General features: G+C 35.6%; 2 protein-coding genes across 5 annotated transcripts in view; one reads left to right on the top strand and one right to left on the bottom strand.

Moving 5' to 3' along the window:
• Window positions 1-5,916, top strand: part of SCAMP1 (secretory carrier membrane protein 1) — a 51,125-nt gene extending 45,209 nt beyond the window's left edge. For all 3 annotated transcript variants that reach the window (XM_087885761.1, XM_034441067.3, XM_034441068.3), the window contains one exon: window positions 412-5,916. In XM_087885761.1, the coding sequence (XP_087741887.1) occupies window positions 412-576 (165 nt within the window). In that variant the 3' untranslated portion in view covers window positions 577-5,916. The remainder of the gene's footprint in view (window positions 1-411) is intronic.
• A 2,086-nt stretch (window positions 5,917-8,002) lies between these two features.
• Window positions 8,003-19,738, bottom strand: part of LHFPL2 (LHFPL tetraspan subfamily member 2) — a 113,361-nt gene continuing 101,625 nt past the window's right edge. For both annotated transcript variants that reach the window (XM_034441069.3, XM_087885762.1), the window contains one exon: window positions 8,003-13,366. In XM_034441069.3, the coding sequence (XP_034296960.1) occupies window positions 13,110-13,366 (257 nt within the window). In that variant the 3' untranslated portion in view covers window positions 8,003-13,109. The remainder of the gene's footprint in view (window positions 13,367-19,738) is intronic.

Genomic DNA, 19,738 nt, shown 5'->3' with positions numbered 1-19,738 from the left:
TGGACAGTGCTAGCTTAGAAGGAGAGATGAGCACCATCCTCTAAAGTTGGCTACGACTAGCAGAGTAAAACCCACAGGGACTCCTTTACCTTAGTTAGAATGCAATTTAATACAGTGGTGTTTATAACAAGTCATTTTGACACCACTGTGTCATATATGCGGTATCATTATTAAGCAAATGATGCAACTTATTATGCTTTGTAAAAAAGAAGAACATTGGACAAAGAAGAGACATCAGAGTTTGCGATGTCTGTAAATATTGTAGGACACCTCGAAATTCGTGCCAAGACTGAAAGTGGTGACTGAAAATTCAGGTCCTTTTAATTGGGGACCTAAAACTTTTGGTTAACCTCTGTTTAATGATTATGTCCTGAATCATGCCTCAAATTTTCTCTTTGGACTTCTTTATAGGTACATGGTTTATACCGTACAACTGGAGCAAGTTTTGAGAAGGCCCAGCAAGAATTTGCAACGGGTGTGATGTCCAACAAAACTGTACAAACTGCTGCAGCAAATGCTGCCTCAACAGCAGCAACCAGTGCTGCTCAAAATGCTTTCAAGGGTAATCAAATATAGACAAAAGAGATGAAACACATTACAAATTTCTGGCTGTACTTTATTTTCCAGTCCCTAAAGACTTATGTTAAAAATCCACACAGCATGTATGTCTTTTCAGCTGTGCATGGGCTAAGACAGAAAAAAAAAAGTTTATTTCATTCCTTTTAGAATTTTTTAATGAGAAGTTCTTCCTAGCTACACTACTAGCTTACAATAGTTACTTTTCTTCTCCATATTTTTTGGAGGTACGTGATATTTGATGAAAATTAGAACAGTAGCTTTAAAATTCATACAGCAAGTTTAGCTTCAATTTTGTTTTTCCATGGTGTGTATCACTCTCCGTGCAGCTGTTCCTCCTGACTTAAGACAAGCACTTTGAATTAACCCTGTTCATAACACTTTGCTTCCCTGTTTTCGTAAGAAACAAAAAGAAGCTGACAATTTTGAACATTAAATTTTGGCTGCTGCTTTGTAGCTCCAGCAGCTGATGAAGGACAGACGTAAGCTTAAAATAAGTATGATAGATAATGTAAATTCTTTTTTTAGGAGAATAGATTTTTTAATAATCTGAGTCTGCATGAAAGAATTTTGACCATGCTGCACTAGTGTTCTGGTCCAGAAATTGTCTATCAGTCCGGTTATAGTATTTGTTAAGATCTGTTTTCATGGTGTATATAGTGTTCTAATTAGTTATCTTGGAGCACAGATGTCTTCATCCAAGTAATGCAACATAAAGTGAAAAGAATTATGTTTTAACTGAGGCAGAATTGTTATATTTGTTCTTTTTGATTTTACCATTCATGACTAGGAAGCACATATTTCTAAACAGAATCTGTTTAGCAATATTTAAAACACTAATAGGTAGTCCATTTTGACTTGTGTTAAATTGTAGTGGAATTTATTTTGTGCTTCAGAATTTTGACATTTTTAGAGTGTGCATTTGTGTTTAATGCTATTATATCTTTAGTCTTGTCAGTCACTCTGTTTAGTATGTGTATAAACATCTGAATATTCAATAACTTATTTAAAATTTTAACATTACTGTAGATCCTAATTGGGCTTCTAAACACTGATAATTATGTACTTGAATTCTTTTAGCATACTTCAGCCTTCATATGAGATTTAATCTGAATAAGTGCATTTTATTAAATGCAAATTGAAGATACACTTTATCATAATTAGTTTAGTGTGGTGCTATATGGCAGCTTTTTGTTATTTTAATTCTTTGTATTATTATAAGCTAAATTGCCTCTTCAGGTCACTTTTCCCTTTTGAGTTTCTAAATTCTAGGTGTTAATGTATAATAATTTGAAACATGCTATGGATTAATCATTTGAATGGTATTCCTTTTACATATTACACTGGCAAATTTGATTGTCCTGAATTCTGGCATAACATTTATTTGAAAAAAAATGGAATTCATCATGTTCTAAATTTTTCCACATGAAGTGTAAACATGCCTTATTTAACATGTTCAGTAGACTCTAGAATCCCAGGCTGTAATGTTTGGAGAGGACCTTAGACTGTATTTGATCTAGTCTTTCTCAGCCTTGGCAATTTTAAGATATGTGGACTTTGTGACTGGCTGGGAATTCTGTAGCATCCTAACAAATGGCTATCCTGGCTCTGAATATGCAGGGAAGAGTCCACCATTTCCCAAGGCAGTCTTGTTGCATTGTTGAATAGCTTTTGCTATTTTCCTTGATGTCTGACTGAACTTTGCTTCCTTGTAATCTGTATCCATTATTTCTTTTGTGTTTTGGAACAACTGATTAATCCTGGCCTGTTTTCTACATGACAGCCCTTCAGATACTTGAACACAAATATCATGTCTTTTCTCCTCCAGCCTTAACCTTGTGATCTACAAAAATACCCAGGTACAATATATACTCAATGTAAGCCTACCCACAAATAAGCTGACCTTGGAATTTTTAACCAAAATATCAACAAAAATGTTCTACCTAAGGATAAGCTGACCCACATTTTTCAAGAAGTTTTGGTCAAAAACTCTCAAGGTCGGCGTAGGCATGAATGGCTTATGTATGAGTGTATATAGGGATATATAGGTACTCACAGATAAACTCAACCATGGATAAGCCAAAATCAATTTTGGGGTGTATATTGGTACCTAAAATTCTTGACTTGTCCACAAGTATATGTGGTAGGTTTCACATATACTGCCCAGTATTGCATCTCCATTTCTATCTTTCATATTTTCCCTAAACAATCATAGGACTTAGTTTCAGTTACTGAAATTAGTGGCTTTACTCATTGCTGTAGCCTAGTCAAGGTCCTGCTGAATCTTGGTACTGTTTTCCAAGATGTGCACTCTCCCACTCAATGTTATTAGTTTCCACAAGTTGTCATTGTAGCTTTATGTTATCATCTAGCCCTTTATCTAAGTCATCTATAAATATGTTGAACAGCATAGGACCCAGAAAAGGTCTAGGGACTTCCACTCAGCACTTCCAGTTTGACACAGACATTAGGTATAATTGTTCAGTGAACTTTGTATCTATCTATAGATAGCATAGGTGAACTTTTGCCATCTGTGCTAGACTCTCACGGGGACATTTTCTTGAATGCTGTGCTAAAGGCATGGTGTGTTGTGTGCAAGTAAATTGATCATTATCAGAAAGAGGCACTGGGTTAGGTTGGCATGGTTTATTATTAATAAATCATGCTGGTCCCTGCCCAGCAATGTACTTTTCCTAAATGCTCACAAAATGTTTGTAAACCCATTGCTTAATTATTCTAGATCAACATCAAACTGACCCATACTTTTTGGGGGGTGGGGGGTGGAGACAGGAATAATATTTAGAAGAGAATGTTTATATCTCATAGGGGGCGCAATAGCTCAACATCTAAAGATGCAGAGCTTGTCAGCTGGAAAGCTGACAGCCCAGAATTGAGACCTGAGTGCCGTGCGTGGGGGGTGAGCTCCCATTCCTTGCCCAAGCTCTTCCCCACCTAGCAGTTTGAAAGCATGCAAATGTGAGCAGATTAATAGATACCACTTCAGTGGGAAAGTAGCAGTGTTCGATGCATATAGCCATGCCACATGACCACAAAAAATGTCTTTGGACAATGCTGGATCCCTTGGCCAAGAAACACAGATGAGCACTGTGCCCTAGAGTTGGACACAACTGGACAGGGGAAACTTTTACCTTTTGTATCTCAGAGTTGAACTGTGGTGTCCTTGGTGCTCTCTGAACTTGATTGTTTTCTTACGGACATTTCATCACCAAACTAAGTAACATCCTCAGTGCTAGAAGGGAATGGGGTTTCCTCACTAGCAATCAATACCCATATGAGCAGAGATTAACACTAGATCAGCTATCAAGAAATAAACAATACTCAAATCAAGGATCATCACTGAAAACAAACTAACAGTTTCTCCTAATCAAGAAATCACCAAGCCCGCTCACACCAACACTGAGAGCAAACCCCACTCCCTCCTGACACTGATGATGTTACTTTGTCTGGTAACGGATGTCTGCAAGAAAATCACCAAGTTCAGAGAGCACAAAGGACCCCACATGAATAATATTTGCCCTTCTCCAACCCTGTGGTTCCATGCCCGTCGTCCATGATTTCTTAAAGATCATAAAGGCTCCTAAATAACATTTGCAGGCTCCTTCAGGACTCTTGAATGTAATTGGTCACACTCTGGAGACAAATCCATTCTTGGAAGCCAGGTGCTTCCTAGACTTTTAGTTATCTTGGATTACTATTCCCTTTTGTTAGTAGTTCTTAGGTCCCTTTGTATATATAGTTTCTCTTTGGGAAGAAGGCTGAATAGAAGTTCAGCAGCTCTGCTATCTCCCCTTCAATCCTACTATCTTCTCACAGGGTTTCCTCTAACTCCTTTTTCTTTTCTTTTTTTACTACTGCAACAGGAATAACGATTACTATTACTGAAAGTAAGAAATACTGAAAAATATAGGCAATATACTGGAAATATATACTGGAAATATAGGAATTAAATTTTATGAACAGTTTTAATCTAAAGATACGGACTTCTTAATTTTTTTCTTTACTTTTACTTACTTACTAATGTTTATATCCCATCCATCTCCAGAGACTTCAGGCAGTTAACACCATATAAAAATTTACAGAATTATTGAAGTAGATGTTTATTTCTTTTTCATGTATTTATTTCAATCCTTGATCCTACAAACCTAACACATGGCCACTTTAATTGCTAATCATTTAAATCTTATTGAGGAAACTGTATTCACACTTATTAAAGAATCTAATTTTTCTCAGGGGATAAAGCAGATTGAAACTTGAAATACATAAATGTGGGCCTAATTTGCAGTAGGTCTGATAGTCATGTTAGTTCCAGCAGGTAAAACACATGTTGATTGTAATGTCCATTTTCATTCTTATAAATCATAATAAAGAAAATCGGCACACATGGACACATAATGACATTCTTCTTCAGGATTAAATCAAAAGTAGTGGAGTGAATATACATATTATTCACAATTCCTTATTGTTCACTATGGCAGAAGGCTGTTGTATGTTAAATATTTAACAAACGAATGCTATCAAAGTCTGTTGGTGAACAAGTCTACACCTATTACTACACTAATTTTGTAAACACCCAGTTGTAATGGTTTTTAGATCATACTAGAATGTCAATAGTTTGTCATTTCTAATTTTGGCATTGGAGATATTTAGGTGAGGAAAGTCTGTATATTTTGTAAATTACTAGTGATGCTTTGCCATCCTTGTGAATGTGACAATTCTGTATAAATGCACACAGATTCTGTGATACTGCATGTCTGGGTAGTTCTGCATATTTATTGTATTATTTCAATGACATAGAATAAAATGTTTCCCGATTGTTTGCTCTGTATAGTTTAAAAAATAAAGTAGGGTCTTTTGTAAAATGCAAGATAAAATACCAAAAGGTTAATATGTACAGAGAATACCAGGTTTTTGTCCCGGTTCAGCTCTAGTCTTGTGTAGTTACCTGGAGGCAGAATGTGGATGAGGATTTATTTGGAGCATTGTGATGTGGATCAACATCGGTAGCATTCCACATTTTATTCTGGCATTATTAGTCACCTGTAACTATGCACAACTAATGCTGGATCAGGGAGTTGGGTTTTTTTGTATTATGTATATAAATTCTACAGTCTGCAACCATGGCAAAACTATGTCTGTTTGCAGAACAACTCATTGAAAGAACAATCAAAAGCTGGGCTTCATTTTCAAGGAAATAGTTGATTGTGTTTTATTTCTGTGGTGTAAATGGAAAATTTAAAAAGGAAAATTATTGAAATTTATGCAATTGATAGGTGTTATTAGAGGAAGTCTTGGAAGTAAAATGGAACCTTTGAAAACGCATACTATTTCCTAGTATTTGTTTTGAATGGAGGGGTGTTGAATGTTATTTTTGTTACACTTGTGATTGGCCACTTTACTGTTAGTCCTTTGTATAGCAAAGAAGTTACTTATAATGGCCACAACATAGAGCCTATCACTTGCTCTTTAATACATTACTGGGGTCTTTTTCTTTTGTTTTCCCTTCTCAAAGGTTCTTCTGAGCCATGTAGGAAAGAAAATGTCATCAGATAATTCCTCTTTTTAAGTATCTAAAAGTTCTCTTCACTGTGGAAAATCATTTTTTTTTTATTGGGTGAATGTCTGATACTTGTAACTAAACTTTTTATTTGTCTGCTACAGTAACATTAAGAACATTCCCAAAACATTATAATCTTATGTCATTATAAATGGAGGATATGCAGTTCGGTTGATTGATGTTAAGTATTTACATGGCAAGAATCGGGAAACTATCTAGAACTCATGTTCTAGTAGAAGCAGACTATGTTTTTACTTGATAATACTATATATGTTAAAAATACCTGTAATACCAGTATGTTTTTGAGTAAGGTACTATGACAAATACCTTAGGATTCAGCAGTCTTTTTCTTTTTTAAAAAAATAAGGAAATGCTATTCTGTACTCAATGTATCAGTGCAGGAAAACAAAGATTGGGCATTTTTACAAAACACTTAACTGTTATAGTTAATCATCCATTGGGTTATAGAAATTGCTCATTAGCATGTATGCCATTGCAAAAGGCAAATAAATGAACTATAGTCCATAAAAGCTTATGCAGTAATAAAACTTAACCATTAAGGTGCCATTAGACTGTTCTTCCTATAAGCAATTAGTGTTTCCCCTGGAAACAAGAATTGCTGATCTGTTTACAGTTGGAGTAAACTGTGCAAATCAGTAATGGCAGATGAATTCCCTTTTCATTGCTTGTTGTATAAATTTGTAGCTATACATGGCCAATAAGAAGTCAATGAAAAACATACTCCATTTTGTGATGTTCAATTCATTTTTTTAAAAGCAAGTATTTATAGCTTGCAAAGTGACATTAAAAATGTAAAATGTAATTTTCAGTAGAGTACATTAAGGCTCCTAGGCTGTGTTGTAATACTGTAAGTTTCTTTCAGGGTTTCTAGAATAGTTCTAAATAATAGCTTGTTTCATTTTCAGTGTTTAATGAAAACTTTTTAAAGTGCTTTTTTAGAATAAATGTATTTCATGTATTGAGTTCCTTTGATTATCAAAATGCAATGGAAATTATTTAATTATTGCACTTACTGGCTTCTCTTCTATATAATAATTAACCACAAACTTCCTGTATTGATGCAGAGTTTGCATTTCACTGGAAATCATAGAAAACATGACCTAAGAAGTAAAAGTATTTTAGGAAGCAAGATTCCAAGGGTATATAAGATTATGTCATAGTAGTAATTAGCTTCATGTGAATACTGCATCATAAAAGGAATAATAAGGTATATTCGTTGGTCATTTGTATATAATTTATGAAGAGAAAGATTAGAGAACTGGTAGAGTCATTCTACAATCTTTCTTTTGTCTTTTCTAGCATGTAGCATTTAAAAAGAGGTGAATCCGTTATAGTTATTTACCCAATTTTTTGATAGACAGTTGTAACTTTTTATGAAATTTACACTGTCCAGTTGTTTCTGTTTGATTCTAACAGACCTTTATGGGTTGTATTTGCCCACAAAACCAACCTTCTAATAAATTCTGGCTTAGCATGACCAAATAGCACAGCAGTGATCCTCCTGATGATATGCTGGAGATGGTGTGTGCACCAGCTGTCAGAGAAAGAAAATGACTGAACAAAGAATTGCCTGATTGTTGGCTTCAAATGGCTTCTTGTTTGGAAGAAAGAAATCTAGTATCCTGGTTAGCTCATCACATATCATGAAAGAATCTTTTGTGGACCAAGTCTGGCACAGTGCAAATACAACCCTTTCTTTTTGTACTCAGAAACTAATTAAATTTAAATTTGCCCTTTTTTTTTTACAGATTGCCTGATTCAGGCACCTTTCAGAACATTGTATTACTACCATACTAATGTAACAAAATCAGAAATAAATTGACACAAACATTCAGGGGTTAATTATGGTTTATTAAACAAAAGAATTACTAATATTGTAGAAAATTAAATTAGCAATGCAGCCCAACAGCACACTGTAGCTCATCAACTGACTTTTTACTGTTGTCTCTTTAATGTTGATCAATTCGTAAGTTTCTAAATATGTGAATACTTTTCACATTGAGACAGTATGCTATAAATGAGTAAGCTTGGAATAACCAGATTTCAAAAGATTTGGAAATATCTTATTACAATACAGTAAAGTTTTGATTTAACAGACCTGAGTGCAATAGACTTCAGATGCTATGGATAAAATTGCCATTATATACCTATGTTACTTTTATATCATTTGCTTAATAAGGTTACACAAATGATGTATTATAATGCAAAATATGTGCAATTTATATCTTTGCATAATGTCACCACAGATTATATATTCTGATTTAATGGACAATTAGGAATAACAGACATCCCTTCCCCCCAGTTGGACTGTTAAATCAAGATTTCACTGTATTTTTAACATCCTTTTTTTTCCCCCACAGAAAGATTTTATAGTGATGGTTAAATAATATTGCAGTAACTTTCCTTTTCCACAAAGATATGCCACTGGACTCTTTCAAATTGGTTTTAAAGTCTTTACTGCGTATTATACATATTATAAATTGAATTTATTATTATCTGAAAATTGCAACAGAAGATAACACAATAAATGTTATAAAATGATTTATCCACAGTGTTTTATTTTGAGCTGTCTGAACACAGGTTTAATCACCAACCATTTCTTGATTTAAAGTAATATGTATTAAAAAGAAGTCATATGTGCCATTGTGTGAAGTTAATATAGTACTCTGTAAAATATATTTAATTTTAAAAAAATTAAAAAAGAGACACTCAAAAGATTTCTTAAACCACACATTTTTGCTTGTTGGGAATATAGTGGCCTAAGTATTTAAATACAGAAGGCATGTGGGATGTTGCATATAAGCCTGAAGTTGTGATACTGAATATTCAACTGATAAAATTGTGCCATATATTTCCCCAGAAATATCACTTCCAATTTACAGACTATGCAGTAATACAAAAACATTGTTACTCCAGCTATCAGAAATACAATACCATATTGTAGAACTTGCACATGCTATATCAATTGTTGTCAAGCTACTGTACCTGGACCGTAAAAACCTGGAAGGTCACGGAAATGGCAGGTTTTCTGCATCTATCATCTGACATCTGTGGTTGCCTTTATAGCTCCAACCTGGTAGCCCTATTTGTTCAAATGTTTATGAATATTACAAGTGCTAGCATCCTTCTCAAAAAGGAGACCGATGCAAGGAGTTGTGATTCTCCAACATTAAGAGGTCTGCAAGCTGCAGAACTTTTGCAGAGGAAATTTTATTAAGGTTATAACTACTATAATTTGCTAAGTGTTCCAAAAAAAAAAAAGAATAAAGTTAATGCATTGGAATTAGAAAAATAAAAGTGAATTTTCCTTACTTACCTCTCACCCCACTGCCTACCTGCTTGCTTCTACCTGGTTTCCCTTCCTTTTTATTCCTGCCTCATAACACCAGGGACCCTGAAAATAAGAAGCTTCAGGGAGGCTGATGATTAGAGACACAGAAGTGTACAGTAAACTATTAGCAATCCCATCTTTTTATATAATTATAAAGGTCTTTCTAATGAAATAAGGGTTCACTTTTATTGTAATGTTTTCCTAATAAAATGGATTACAATGTATTGGGATATTATCACTCAACAAAAACAATAGGTTTAGATCTGGAAAAGTGACACATACGGTTGACTTAAATAATCAAATGTATGAGATTAAATTCTGAAGATAGTTTACAGATAATGCATATGTCCCATAGACATCACCCTATATTATTTTCCCTTATACAATACTGGATGACTGTATAAAATAATGTTTGCTTATACGAAGCCTGCTCTCTTCTATTGGAACTTATTTTTTATTTAAATTTGCTGAACAATCAATGAATATACTGGAGTGATTTTTTAATCAATTAAATGTTGGAGAACTAGAATGCATTGTATGAAATCAGTACACAGATTTTGAACCTGGATTGGAAAAAGAAATTGGAGATGCTTGAAGAGAAGTATGCAAAGTAATGTTTTGTTGGGATTAGTACCTTTTCTTTAAAAAAATAAATGTTCTGTATAATCTGAAGTTATCACTTCTGCTATTGTCTTGTAAAAGCTGTTTGTTCAAAATATCTGATAAATTTTCTTTGATGCCAATTCAAAGAAGGAAATATGAGAATACTGTCCCAGATTTTAATTTTTAAAATGTGCTGTAAAACTGCTGAACTGTTTCAAACTTTTCTGTTCAAAAATCATGTTGAGATTGTGCAAGAGCAAAATAGAAAGGCAATGAGTATGAAAAATGTAAAAAAAAATATTTTCATATCAGGAGGCCAATATTTATTCTCCTTTAACTGCTATTCTCAACTAATTTCCAAAGTGCCTTTTCAGAATGCAGAACTTTAAAACACTGAAGAGCTGGTTATGCATTTTTAATTAAGAGAGCCTTGTTACCAATGATGTGCATGTTTAGACAGAAGTATTTGTACACTTGATCTTAGTCACAGTAATTACAGATAGTCCTTGACTAATGACCATTCATTTGGTGACTGTTCAAAGTTATGGCAGCACTGGACAAGGAGACTTACTACCTCATAGTTGTGGCTGTGGCATTAACCATGAGGTCACATTTGTGATTTAAGCACTTGTCACCCAGCTTGCAATTACTTTGGTTGCAGAGTCTCACGGTCATGTGGTTGCCATTTGTGACCTTCATTGCCAGCTCCCAACAAGCAGAGTCAACAGAGAAGCCGGCAGGAGGTGGCAAATGGCGATCCCACGACATTGTGCTTAACTGTGCAGGATTTGCTTATTGACGGCAACTGGAACTGCTGCAACTGATGTTGTAAAATGGTGTGGTCATGTGACATTTACACTTTATGTCCACATCACTTAGTGACAGAGTTGCCAATCCCAATTATCATAGTTAAACAAGGATTACTCATGTAACAACATTCATGTGGGGGCAGTATCAAATTAAATTTTACTCTATAAAACATGGTACATTTGTACTTCCAAATGTATGTATGTGAATAGTCCTGTATTAATGACACTAAAAAGTACTCTAACTTGAAATATTTGATTCTAGTCCAATCTTAGTAATTTCTACAACACAAAAATGTTACAGTACCCAAGTGAAAATAAATTGCATATTACTCCAGCATAGATATTTCTTGTGCGATTTTATACTAGAACTTCAAGCAAAATTTTATTAGAGTTAACTCTAGCCCAGCCACCAACCCTGTTTTGGATTGCTGATGAGTGAGGATTTCTCAAGCACCTGGTCGTAAAAAGTATCAGGCCACAATTTGGCTTATATCATTTTACGCTTGAAACTAGGAAAGTTAATCTGCCAGAATAGGTACGGTTGTTTTGGACCCATACTGGGTCCATGCTTATTACCATACTTTATAATCAGATTGCAGATCAGTCCTCATAATTCTTTAGTAAATTTCAATATTCACTATTTTAAATGTGAACAGTTCAGTCTCCTTTTCATGGTTGTATCGTGAGAACAACATGTTCTGACCAAGGGGTATTATGACAGCAATTCTGCAAAAGCAATTTGGGTTCGATTAAGCCCTCACGAAGTGTGTTGGTGTTCAATGAATTAACAAGGTTGTAAAACGTACATGTACACAGTCAATTCACAAACGCCTCCTTGGAATACTTATAGCAGTGGTTAAAGAAGTGGCTATTCACAAAAATCCTGAGTTAGATAGTACAGTACATTCCTCTGCACTGGAGATTCAAAATTTAATTTTAAAAGATATGCTAGAAATAAGTTACTATTCAGAGTTTGATGTGTTATTTCATCCTGGCAACTTAAACTACAATGTATTATTTCTGTCTATCAAAAGATACATTAAATACCAGTGTTAATAAGGCTAATCTAAAAATTGAGGATCTGAACATTAGGCATTAGGTCTCCCATCATTTCTCTTTCTACAGCCATCACTACAGTGCAGTACATTACGTTCTCGGAACATTTTTACATATTTGACTAATGCAAAAGGCTCATTTTTGAAAAAAAAAAAATTATCAATACACTTATCTTATAGATGCAACTAAAAAAGTCCCAAAAGCATTCAGTAACATGTGGTCACAATTTAGGCACGTGGTATCTGTTGTTAGATGAGCACAATGACCATTTGTGCTTGAAATGGACTTGAAGGCAACTGATGGTACTCGGAAATGACCAGTAGTGATCTTGGTTACAACTGGACCAATAGCAGAGGATGCCTATACCTTCTTTTGAAGACAAATATTTAGTTCAGTATCATATACAACAGTCTAAACTTTCCCCATAGCTATACATATCTACCCAGATTAATTAATCAAATAATGGAACTATGTGTAATGAAAATAAAAGTAATTTAGCTTATATTTTCAAAGCTATCCTCATAAATTGTTATAGTTCCATGCCTCAGGTATGTATTGAACAATGTGTTTAAAGTATTGCTTAAAGAAAATTGTTTTCACTAGTTTCAACTGGAAGCCTTGCTTCTTTATTAAGACATATTCTTTCTATGTGCCACTGCATACAACCCAGAATACTATGTGTTTTTAATATTCATGACCTGCTTTCTGAACAGATGCTATGGAGTAATTTAATAGTGTAGTGCTTGCCATTTTGACACCGGAGCCTGATTATGTTGTCTTAAAATGTATGTACTGAAAAACAACCTGACTTATTTCAAGTTATTCTTCAAAAAAAAATCCTTCATAATCATTCATCTTGGTGAAGACAAAATTGAAATAATTGTTTCCAGAAAAATTGGAAAGCCAACAGGTTTGCTTTGTGGCATTCCTTCATATTCATGTGTCAGAATTCTCACTACTTCACATTTTTTAATACTGTCTGTAGACTTCAGTGCCTTTCAACCTTCTATGATGTTGGACTATCGGAACACTTACATGTCTTCATTTCTTCCTATAAGAGTCCAAGTAGCTACTTGAAATCCATTATTTTTGAGATAAGATTTTTTTTTTTTTTTTTTTTTTGAGAAGAGTGTGTTTGTTATAGGAGGCAAATCAGACTTTTCCCCTCTTCAATTTCCTCTTGGACTTTGTCGCTGGAGGTGGCGATTTCGGCTTGGGCAGAGAAGACTGCGCAGATGAACGTCAGGACTGTGCCACCAATAGCAGTGTAGAAAGCCCAGCCTAAAGAACAGTCACCAAGTTTATAAGCTGAAGCATAAGGTCCACAATAGCTTGTTGCCTTCTGACAACCCCAACCAGCAGGGTATAAGATCAGTCCTAGGATAAGGAATAGTCCTATTTAAAAGAAAGAAAGAAAGGTTAGACAAAAGTGCAATAAAGTTAGGCACAAAACTAATTTTCATAGGAATGTACATTCTGATACAAGCTGAAATTTCTGATGGCTGCTGCTGAATGTTATGACTTGGCCTGTAATCTATAAACTGGTGGACCATATTTTTGTCCACACTGTTAATTGCTGAGTTCATGGTGATGAATATGAATGGAGCACTTTAGCAAGGGGAAAAGATGTTGCAACAATGAAGGCTGAATTCAGAACTTAGGAATTTAGGAAAGAAAGCGCCATCAGTTTAAAAGCTCATTCAGATATAGAAAGCTCATAGTTTTGAGTACTATATTTTTTGTTGACATCTAGTGGCCATCTGTATTTTTTGCTGCCTAAAATGCTAACCCTAACTAAAGTTATTTCACACTGGGAGAAATGGTCTATTATTCTAACTTCTATGTGAAATTAATAGTGATATGCATGCATCAAGGATGATTCACCAACAGTTGGGACCTCATGCATGTGCAGGCCCTGCTTGCTATGCATTAAAGCAGCCCAACTTTTTTCAGTCCTGTGTGACCCAGAAAAAAAAGATGGTGCTGGTTTAAGGACCACAATACCTTTAATGAGTGGACTCCTTAACTCGGTGGCATTTCTTTATGGATGATCTGAAGCAATTCTTCCAGGCCATTCTCAAAATATTCACAGTTTATTTATTTATTTTTATTTTTATTTGATTTATATGCCGCCCTTCTCCGGAGACTCAGGGCGGCTTACAATGCGCTAAGCAATAGCCTTCATTCTTTTGTATATTTATACAAAGTCAGCTTATTGCCCCCACAAACTGGGTCCTCAATTTACCTACCTTAGAAAGGATGGAAGGCTGAGTCAACCTTGAGCCTGGCGAGATTCGAACCTGCAATAATTGCAGGCAGCTGGTCTTAATGACAGGGTGCTTTAGACCACTGTACTACCAAGGCTAGTACAGACTGTAATAATAGTTCTACAAACTAATTCAAAATCCACATTGTGGATTGTAATACTGTGCCTTAACTACAGTATTAAATGTACATTTGCTTTCTAAAAGTCTGACATTTTCATCAAGTTCAAATCTACTAAGTACTTAAACCAAGAACTAATTTGTCATTTAAAACAAAAGTTCATATGTTCTTCCAGTTATTGGTATATAGCATCAGCCACCTAGGAGAATAAGACAAAACATTTAAAAGCCATGGATTATTTGTAACTTCTTGTGTTATTGCTTACTGGAATCCATATATGACTGACTCTTATCTTGACTGTAGCACTTTCTCTATGGAATTTGGGAGTTGGGTAGCATTTCCTGTCAGAATGCCTGAGCCAATGGACATATAAAATATTGCTTAAGGTTAGGCAGACAGAGATAAATTGAGCTTTCATCCTACTGAGCCCACCAACTCTGACAGACTAAACACCCCAAATCCCCTTCTTTATATCATCACAAGTTCTTTTGTCAACAAGACCTGCGGCATAATTCTTTTGACTGGAGGTTCTACTGTTTCTACAGCCACAACTGAAAGGCAGTTTGAAAATTACTGAGTTTTGTCCAAAGTGTCCAAATAAAATTTTAGACATTTCCTTTAAAAATAAATGTAGTTTATTTGCACAAAGGTGGTTTCATATATTGCAAAAAAGCATAATGAAATTTACATAGCAGACAGCTTGACTTTATATTGATTTTTATTGTCATGGCTTTCCTGAAAGGATTGGTTGCTGGAACTGAATTTTGTTGCTTCCCCTCCCATTTTTCAGTACAGAAGAAACAATCATTAACCCTGCATTGGTTCTGGCCTATTGCTGAGTTGTTTGTGATGCGTGGCAGCACTGGATCTCTGCAATACAGGGTTTATTAGTTGTGGGAATAGCAAACAGTCATTTATGACTATACTGCTTTGCTCCCGAAGAAATCAAGATTTGTTTTTAAAGGGAAATAAGAGAAGCATGAAGTTCTCCTTTTTTATATATATGGTCTTAACCAGTAGAGCAGAGGTCCCCAATCTTTCTGGCTCTGCAGACTGGCAGTGGTGATAGGATGGTTTTACATGCATGCTCATGGCTTATGCAAATGGAGGTTTGTGCGCTCACCCACTTGCGCAGCTCGGTTTGCAACAGGCCACTGACTACTGGTCCATGGACTGGGAGTTGGGAGCCCCTGCTTTGGAAGGTTTGGCAAACGTGGTCTAGTACAATAGCAATAGCACTTAGACTTATATACCGTTTCATAGTGCTTTATAGTCCTCTCTAAGTGGTTTACAGAGTCAGCGTATTTCCCCCAACAATTTGGGTCCTCTGAAGGATGGAAGGCTGAGTCAACCTTGAGCCAGTCAGGATTGAACTCCTGGCGTGAGTAGTGAGTTAGCCTGCAGTACTGCATTCTAACCACTGTGCCACCACGGCTCTTCTTCAGCTATTAGGCAAAATTGATGTACTTCCCAAATACTGCTTCCAACTTCAGTGCAATTTTATGTTCATTTATTTAAAAATGAACAATATGGTTACAGTTATGGGAGAAGGACTCCAATTTTCGGAACTGTTCCCTTTTGTTTTCAATAAAGACACTGAATTTTTTTCTCTACTTCAGTAGAGACTGAAATACAGAGCACATGAGCACATGTCACTCCCTCTGTCTGTAGAAACTCTGTGTGCAAATAGACCCAGATTTTAGCTTTTTCCATCATGGGGACATAACTGTATAAGGTTTAAAAGATTCTGGAAACTACGAAACTTTAAAAAAGGCCCTGGCAATGGAGAAAAAAAATACAATGAATTGCACTGCAAAGACTATGAATTGCATTCCCTTTGCCGAAATTGAGCCTAGCTACCTGAAAAAGCTGCACAAACATTTTTTATACTTAGACTGAAAGTAATTTTTACCAATGACAATCATGATTCTATTAAAATGCCAACATTTTTCAGGGTTCCAATATACTAAAAGTAAAAAAAAAAAAAAAGGGGGGGGGGGGAACCTCTTGGCAACCTATGAGTGCAGCACAATAATTCTTACAAAATGTTTATGTTGAATTGATCACTTGGGACTTGATCATACTTGGACTTGGTCTTCATGAAAAACAACTAAGCATTTATAGAATGGTAGCTGAAGGGGAGGGTAGTGCACAGTGGTGGGTTGCTCCCGGTTCGCACCGGTTCGCAAGAACCGGTAGTAAAAATTTGTAGTACTTCCGAGAACCTTTAATAACATTGGCTGGCCACGCCCCGCTCACTTACCCCGCCCACCTCATCAGAGGCTTTTTTTTAAAACTTTTAAAAGCATTTTTTCTACAATCTCTTTGGCAGAAAAAATGCTTTTAAAAGTAAAAAAAAAAGCCTTTGATGATTCCACGGCTCAGCTGGGAACATCAGAGGCTTTTCAAAGCATTGTTTTCTGCAACCTCTTCAGCCGAAGAGGTAAAAAAAATGCTTTGAAAAGCCTCTGACGATCTCAGCTGAGTTGCCTGATCGGCAGAGGCTTTTCAAAGCATTGTTTTCTGCAACCTCTTAAGGTTGTAGAAAAAATGCTTTTAAAAGTAAAAAAAAAAAAAGTTGGCCACGCCCACTCAGTCACATTACCCCCTCACTAAGCCACACCCACAAAATAAGCCACGCCCACAGAACCGGTAGTAAAAAATTTTAGAACCCACCCCTGGTAGTGCAGATATGATGGCCATGAATCCTTCAATCTTGTGCAAGTCCAGGCTACTGCCTCTGATAATACTTTGGTTTCTATGCATTCTTATTCCATATCCAGATAATCTGGAACTGTTATTCTAAATTAAAATGTATTGGACTTATATAAAGCTATTTTGCCTTCCCTGCAGACTGAGACTTATATTTTGCTTCAGTTATCATTAATTCAGCATTTTATCGCTATGGTACAGGTTAAGTGGTTTACATTTATTGAACTATCTAATAAATATTATCAAAGAACAAAGGCTATTTTGTGCCATATAGTATGGGATTTGCATCAATCCATCCACAAACCAAAATTTGTAATTAACAGAACTAATTAAAGACAAAATGTAAAGTTTATTTTGTCTCTTCATTTATATCCAGGACTTATTATTTTTTCTCCGAAGGATTTAGTATTATAAATTATTCAGCATTTCAAAAATTGTACTTTCCCATATTTAACAACCTTGTGTCTTCCACATTCAGGAAGTGAAGGAAATGATTCATTGCCATCCAAAAAGTAAATTCTCAATTATTCTTCCTGTCTTTAAAATAACCAAGAAATACCTAATTTGGGACCCAACCTGTTTTTATGTGTCATCCTTAATGACTGGAAAAGAAGTACTATTTACTATACTAAAGACAATGAACATAAATCATGAAACTCTCTTAAGTTATTAAACCCAAGATAACTCAAAGAATGAAATTCTACATAAAGGATGTGCTTGTGTTGTAAATTTTCTAACTACAACTGATCAGGAAAAGAAATGGAAAGCCTTGTATTTTTAAATGGACATGAATTAGATGGTGAGGTTAAGTATTATGCCCATCATAGTTATGAAATAATTTTACTTATTCCTGAATGGAGTTCTAGGAATGTAACAAGGATTAAGAAAACTATATTGGACTGGATTAAAAAGTCCAAATGCATAGGATTGTATGCCTATAGTAACCCTTTCAACCATTTTCAGAAGAGCAGTTACTGTAATTTATTTGATTTGCTGTCCGAACACTGAGGTACTATTTATTAGATCTACCTAAGAGCCACTGAATGTAAGAAACAACTAAAAGTTAAACAAAAAAGGAATCTTCGTTAAGCAGGTTTAGCAGTAACAGCTATTCCCACACAGTACCGTTCTAAAAAAACGGCCATGCACTATGTTTTAGCAATGCCAGAACAGCAGCTTTGCCCTGATGTAAAACAGATCCCCTGGCCTGATATGGAAACAGCCTCTTCAAAGCATAGTTACCCAGCTGTTTGTTTGGCTAAGCAGAAGCATACGCTTTAGCTCTGACAGTTGTTTGTATGGCGGTTGCTCTGCCATATTAAGCAGTGAAGTACTGCAAGGCAAACTTAGTTCCATTTCAAAGATGACCCTCTCCCAATTTCTGTCAAAATTCAGGGAGTGTTTGTTTGTTAAAAGGTCCCCAGAAAATCTACAGGAGCTAAATGTGATCAAACTTCTGTCAAAGGCATATGTGATGCTGTTTAATTTAAAGTAAAAAAACATTACAAGTAGTTCCCACGAAGTGACCTTAAAAGTCACAAGGCCCTTCTTATATCAGACATTACTCTTCCAGGTAGAAAGCTGCTAGACCTCTTACAATCACAATGCACCATGCATCTTTCCCATCTTCCTTCCCTTGACTCTGCTGTGAGAAGAAAGAAGGAAGAAACCATGGAAAAATATTGCAAAGGCAGAGACATCTAGGTACCCCACAACTTCTGTATAGAAAGCAAGTCCACCTGGTCAGAAAATGTTTTTTTAATGTGAAGCCTACTGAAATATAAACCCCTTAAGTTAAGACTGTTACCGTCTTAAAAATGTACAGGTTATAACTGTAAAGGTAAAGGTTCCCCTCGCACGTATGTGCTAGTCGTTCCCGACTCTAGGGGATGGTGCTCATCTCCGTTTCAAAGCCGAAGAGCTAGCGCTGTCCGAAGACATCTCCGTGGTCATGTGGCCGGCATGACTAAATGGCAAAGGTGCACGGAATGCAGTTACCTTCCCACCAAAGGTAGTTCCTATTTTTCTACTTGCATTTTTTTTTACATGCTTTCGAACTGCTAGGTTGGCAGAAGCTGGGACAAGTAACGGGAGCTCACCCCGTTACACAGCACTAGAGATTCGAACCGCTGAACTGCTGACCTTTCGATTGACAAGCTCAGCATCTTAGCCACTGAGTATGATGTGTTAAAAGTCTGGATAGCTAATGTAGGTTTAATGGTAGGAGATTATCAAGAGGTGTTTTTAGGAAGTGCTAGGAATGACACTCAATCTTCAACATCCAAAATGTTATTATTACCACTCCCAGAATAGGGGGAAATCCTACAAGCTCTGGAATTGGTGTTAATTATTTCCTTCCTAGTGGAATTAATAGACTTATAGTGCATTTCCTATGTGTCCTTGGAGTTACATTGCATTAAATTCATCAAGGGGTCCTCTTAGAGAAGTGAGTATACAATCAAAGATTAATGATTAAATTTAAAAAATGCTATTCCATAATGCCCCTTGTGTGCTTGCCAGGACAAACTCTCAAGTCCAACAGGATTGATAACTCAATAAAATTCACTGGTTAAAAAACAGATGATTATTTTCATAAATTTTAAGGCAAAATGACAACATGGACTGAAATTCAGTTTACTAACCCATCCATTTAATATTTGTCTTGTTCAA

Source organism: Pantherophis guttatus, chromosome 2 (genome assembly GCF_059756535.1).
Source record: "Pantherophis guttatus breed Tessera chromosome 2, ASM5975653v1, whole genome shotgun sequence".
Classification (NCBI taxonomy): Eukaryota; Metazoa; Chordata; class Lepidosauria; order Squamata; family Colubridae; genus Pantherophis; species Pantherophis guttatus.
The sequence above is the reverse complement of the archived record's forward strand: the minus strand, read 5'-3'. Positions and strand labels throughout refer to the sequence as shown.